At 38.7% G+C, this 5508-nt stretch overlaps 1 protein-coding gene across 1 annotated transcript in view; it reads left to right on the forward strand.

The window, feature by feature from the left end:
• The window catches only part of LOC135219336 (heart- and neural crest derivatives-expressed protein 1-like), a 20005-nt gene extending 14789 nt beyond the window's left edge, over window positions 1-5216 (forward strand). Inside the window, exon 2 of the mRNA XM_064256013.1 lies at window positions 756-5216. Coding sequence (XP_064112083.1) covers window positions 756-1019 — 264 coding nt within the window. The 3' untranslated portion in view covers window positions 1020-5216. The remainder of the gene's footprint in view (window positions 1-755) is intronic.
• The last annotated feature ends 292 nt before the right edge of the window (window positions 5217-5508 follow it).

Consider the following 5508-nt stretch of genomic DNA (forward strand, 5'->3'; position numbering starts at 1 on the left):
TCCACCTTTCAAACCTTTTACTGTCAATATCCGTTTCAGCGCTGAATGACCTCGTAGGCGCCAGTGCTTGGCCTTTGGTCTAAATTCTAAATTCCATTCGATTGCATCATTCTTTCACAAAAGTAGTTCTGCTTCTCTATCTTCAGAGCCATGTAATAATAACAATAATAGTAATATACTTTATTTCAAGGCATATATACAATATAGAGCAAAAATACCAATTAAACGTAGATCAGTGGAAAGGTTGAACACTTATTCTCAACAGTTGCTAGTATTGATAAGAAGTAACATGCAGTTTTAAGTTGGAGACCATAAGGTACATGATTTATGTGTAAAATGTATATGGAGCTATTCCTGGGTATATAAGCACGAATTACTCAATTCTTTGCATACGTGAACGGGCATATGGTCTAAAATATCATTTCTCCTTGTTTGTTTCACCCTGATTCAATCTTTTTCTTTTTTCCTTTTCGTGTCTGCTGATAGAATAAGTGAACACTTAAATAGACTCATTATTTTCATAATAATACGTAGTATGCTGCTTACAGCGGTAGGTACATTCCTGTTTGAGTTTTGGGTTTTCATAAAACTTTTCGTAGCCGTACGTTATTGACATTTCTATTTATGCAAACTTTCATCTTGTTATTGTTTTCTCCATAACTTGATTGTACTTGTCATGAAAATCATTACGACTTATTTGAAGAGCGAGAGCAATTTAACCTCTGATCGTTTCCTCTTTCTCTCTTCCCCAACAGGATGACAGCGACATGGACACCGAACCGGCCTCCTCCTCCTCCGTGACATCGTCGACCTTAAGCGAAAGAGCGGGAATGGTCGGCCAGAACCCGTGTGCATCATCTAAGCCCTCTCCCTGCAGCATGTCCTCCCCTCCCTCCGCCTCCTCCACCACCGCCGCCGCCACCTCCTCCCCCACCAACGAAGCCAGCCTGACGGCCGACAGGAGAAGAGGAAGGACCGGTTGGCCCGAGACCGTTTGGGCCCAAGAACTCAAGCACTGAAACGCTCGAGAGGCCTCCCGAGGAAAAGGGAGGGAAAAACGCTGCACGGGACGAAGTCTCAAGCATCGAGGAGGAATCGTTGACAAAAATCGAGGCATTCATGGAAGTTTCAGTGACTCCATTGTCCTATTTCGAAACTAGAACGATCATTGTTTGGTTGAAATGGTACCCCCCCCCCCCCCACACACTTCTTATTGTGACACATACGTATATACAGCATATTGCAAATTGGGTTTTATGATCTCAGGCTTAAGATTTCCAGTTGTCCTCCAATTTTCAGTACGCTCGGGAGAGCCGTTATACACCACACCCTTTGGTTGCTGACTACTTGGGTTCTTATTCACCTGACATCATTTGGAGCTTCTTCGGAGCAGATGAGAGACTTCATAGATCTAAAGAAATTCTAGAGTTAGGTACAGAATGTACTTTTGTATCTTTGCAGCTTAGATATCTCTTTCAATTACGTCATCAGAATCGCTGTTCTCGCTAGAAAGATTTGTCGTAAAAGTAGCTGGATAATGATAATAATAATAAGGAAAATAGCTAAAGAACTGAACAATGCTGCCTGCTTCTCTGTCTCCCTGGAAGAGATTGCAAGGTATTTCATCTCTGATATGATGGCATATTTCCTTTCTGGAAATTTATTACGAGTTTGAAGCTGCTATTCACTAGACATCAACGAATGATTGCAATTAACATTATTGTCATTTAAGTGAAGATTACGTGTATGAAAAGCGTTTGGAAGGGAAGGTTTAGTGCCATGCCTACATTCTGTCAGAAAACTTAGGCCGAACCTTTCTCCTAGAATTCAGCAACAAAATCTATGTAGTATGTTATCTGTGCTGTGTCTCGTTCCAGAGATGTGAATTGTATTCTAGAGGATATGCAGTCGTGGCTGTTTCTTCTTATTTTGATGAATGCTATTAACCAGTAACTATGATATAGATAGTAGCGATAAAAACAATGTCGCATTGCATTGGTATAAAAAATTAATGTATGGAATATTTTTCCAGTGTGGACCGTAAGATTAATAAATGCCAATTTCGAATAAGAAGTAAACAACACCGGTATACGAGAGACTAAAGGCCTCACATATATATATTTTATATTTCAAAACTGAGGGGGTTAGCACCAAAGTTAACTTCTCTTAGCACAAGAAAAAGGGACAATGCTACTGTACTGATTTCATACTTGTAAATATGATATGGTATGGATTTTTACTCGTGTATTTTTGGACGGAATAAGATTTTCATTAGTTATGTCGATCGATTAAAAAATCACACGACGCTACAAAAACATAAATCAAATCCAATAGCTCCAATCTACGATGTTCTTTTTCATGCATTCACAGCAATAGAACTACATTATGAAGGTCACTTTTCATACATGAAGCAGTGAAGCATAACGCAGAGTTTTAACATTTTTCCCATAAATACATAACAAATAAATTCATCCACGATCAATTTTCAAGAAGATTCTATCTATGGTATATTGCTTTATTGGTCTAATTTTACTTGATATGTGGGATTCGTGTTTTGTTGGTAAAATTTGTGGTTGTTGAGAGAGTTACATTTTCTTTAAAATTTTGTCTAGAGTAAATATGATTTTCGTAGCAGAAGGTCATTATAGTTTTCCCAGAGAGAAAATGCGTTAGATCAAAGCATAGATAATTCATGATAGATTTGGTTCTCGTGTGGACCATTGGAAAGGAAGCATCATAAGACTAAATTGGTTCCTATGCGATATTGAGAGTTCCTCATTTTGAAAATGAGCATCAAATTCACTTAGCCAAGTTCCTCTTATATTTTAGTCTCGGTTGGTTGGTCTTTCACAGGTTGACCCTCAGTGTATCAGTACCTTTCATCAAGCAAAGGACGTGAAACTTTGTAGGCTTATTTTTCAAACGTATTGCTGATGGTAAATGCTTGCCTGGTTAAATTGCGTTATTTTTCCTTAATCAAAACACCGGTGGGAGAATGCCCACAAGAAAAATTGTTCGCATCGTCGGAAAGCATAGCCTTAGAATGCGGACGACCCGTCAAAAGAATAAGTTGCAGAGCAAGTGCGGAAATACTACACCTCTCTTTGCTTAGCTTTCCGTCGTGACTATACATCGCAGCAGAGCTGCGCGATGGAGTGCCTCCTCTGCTTCGGATCTTGGCGTAGCATCTATAGTTCCTGAGAAAAGGGCGACATTGGTGCCAAATATTTCGGTGAAGTGTTGTGATCTTAGCGTAATCATTATATTATAGATGTTATTATATTGTTTTCATCCGCTTTACATAGAATGACGTCTGTACCTAGACTGAGGATTTTCGCCGATAAAATCTACCCTTTGTGATAAGTTTCAAGCGTTCAGCAGCCAACTCTTTCGAAAGTCATTTTTACAAGAGCCTGTCATTCCATGTAGGGCGGATCGTTCCATATTAGATGTCGATCAAGGGATTTTGGTTCTTCTTGTCTACGCAGCTTTATATATCACAATCATTTATTATATGACAATTTCTAAGCTTTATTGGGTGCAGAAACACTGGCAAATGATTTACGAGAGAGAGAGAGAGAGAGAGAGAGAGAGAGAGAGAGAGAGAGAGAGAGAGAGAGAGAGAGAGAGAGAGAGAGAGAGATTGTGTGTGTGAGAGTCGAAATGCACCGTCTAATTTTATTTCGTGATTTTTCAAAAATCATTTCAGTAACTGTTATTTAGATTATATCTGCACTTGACTTTCCTTTTTCCTATAGAGTGCGAATTTGATCCGGTCTGGACGGTGCTTACCATTAGTTGCCTGTGGTATTTATATGAAAAGGCTTCGGCAAAACTCGTCCAGTCAAGACTTGTGGTTTAGACTTATCGAACCTTAGGCCTACTCTTTGTGGAATTGTCAAATTGGTTCTTAGCCACGAGCCGTGTTTTATAGAACGTCGATACTCAACCAAATTAGAAATCACAAGACGAAATTTGAGTTATTATATCAGTATAAGGCGCAACAGCGAGGTATATAAAACGCAGATGGGTATTAATGAGAATGAAAAGTAAACGCCTTTCATTTATAGGAATGGCTTATGCTAGTTATGGATTGCAGAACTGATAAAAAAAAAAGCGACCAGGGACAGCATGATTCACTTCTTTGTGCGAGTTAATAGTCCCATTATCCTTTAGAAATCTTCAGTAGTATTTCACTACCATCATAAGGATGTATTTAGCTGCTTTCATTATTCTATACGGTTTTTTTTTCAATAGACAAACGTAATCATTTTTCATTAACGCGAACATTTGTAACGTCTCTTCATTTTTTCACTTAAGGAAAATTATTTATTTATTTATTTTATTTTATTTATTTATTTTTTTCTATACGTAATGTCGGACTCAAATCTCGATTTGCTCAGTCGCGTATCGTCGTAAAAGAGCTTAAACTATTACAGTTTTAGAATGTGTTCAGCGTTCTTATGTTGCTCTGGTGTTTATTCGAAATACCGGTCAGAATCTTCCGGCCGGACTTGATTCATGTGAACGCTACTGCAATTTTCTTTTGCATGCGCCTTTTCCCCCAGCTAGCTTTTGCTAGCGCACGAGGAAAGCGCGACGAATCGTGTGATTACATCATTGCTTTGATATAGCCACCACAAAGGCCTGAAACATCGAGGCGGAGGCGTTTTCTATAAAACGTTTCGAGAAGATTTGAGGGAGGGAGGCCGGTTGCGTCCTCTAATGGCGCCGTTTTACCAAGTGACCCAGAAAAGCGCGCAACCGTTCTTGTATTCATGTCACGGGAGTAGAGTTGGAAGAAATGTTTTCTACTTAGTATACGGTCTGAATGGTATTACTCCTAGGACAATGATATTTGTACATGTTCTTGTAAGTACAAAAACAAACAAACAAATACACAACAAACGTACGCGCCTGCTCGTACGCACACAACACACATGGGATTTAATCTTGGTTGTATCCACTTGTAATAAGACAGGTTGTGAAAACAGAGCTGTTATAATGATATAGTGAGTTTAGTCATGTAAGACTTCTTTGTGATACGAATGTTATTATATTATTATTATTATTATTATTATTATTATTATTATTATTATTATTCATGGACTGAAAGCAAATAAACGGACGTTCGTCATCGCCTTAGACTGATCAAGTACTGCAGCCAGCATCCGGAGTCTTTCTTTACTTTGCGCTATCCACACTATTATCATCAACTGAATAAAATGTTTCTCTATTTATAATGGATTTTGAATGATCTTATCCTTTTTACCTATTTACTTATTTGTTTATTTATTTATTTGTGTCTGTTGCCTGGGACTCACGGAAGTATTCGAGGCCAGATGTCGCTGATGCTGATTGTGACTGGAGGGCGACCATTCACTAGTCGCATTGCATTGAATTAAACACAGAATTTAGGCCAAATGCCAAACGCTGGGTCCTAAGAGGCCATTCAGCGCTGAAACGGAAATTGACAGTAAAAGGTTTGAAAGGTTGCACGATGAATCA

The sequence above is a fragment of the Macrobrachium nipponense genome, chromosome 1, assembly GCF_015104395.2.
Source record: "Macrobrachium nipponense isolate FS-2020 chromosome 1, ASM1510439v2, whole genome shotgun sequence".
Lineage (NCBI taxonomy): Eukaryota > Metazoa > Arthropoda > Malacostraca > Decapoda > Palaemonidae > Macrobrachium > Macrobrachium nipponense.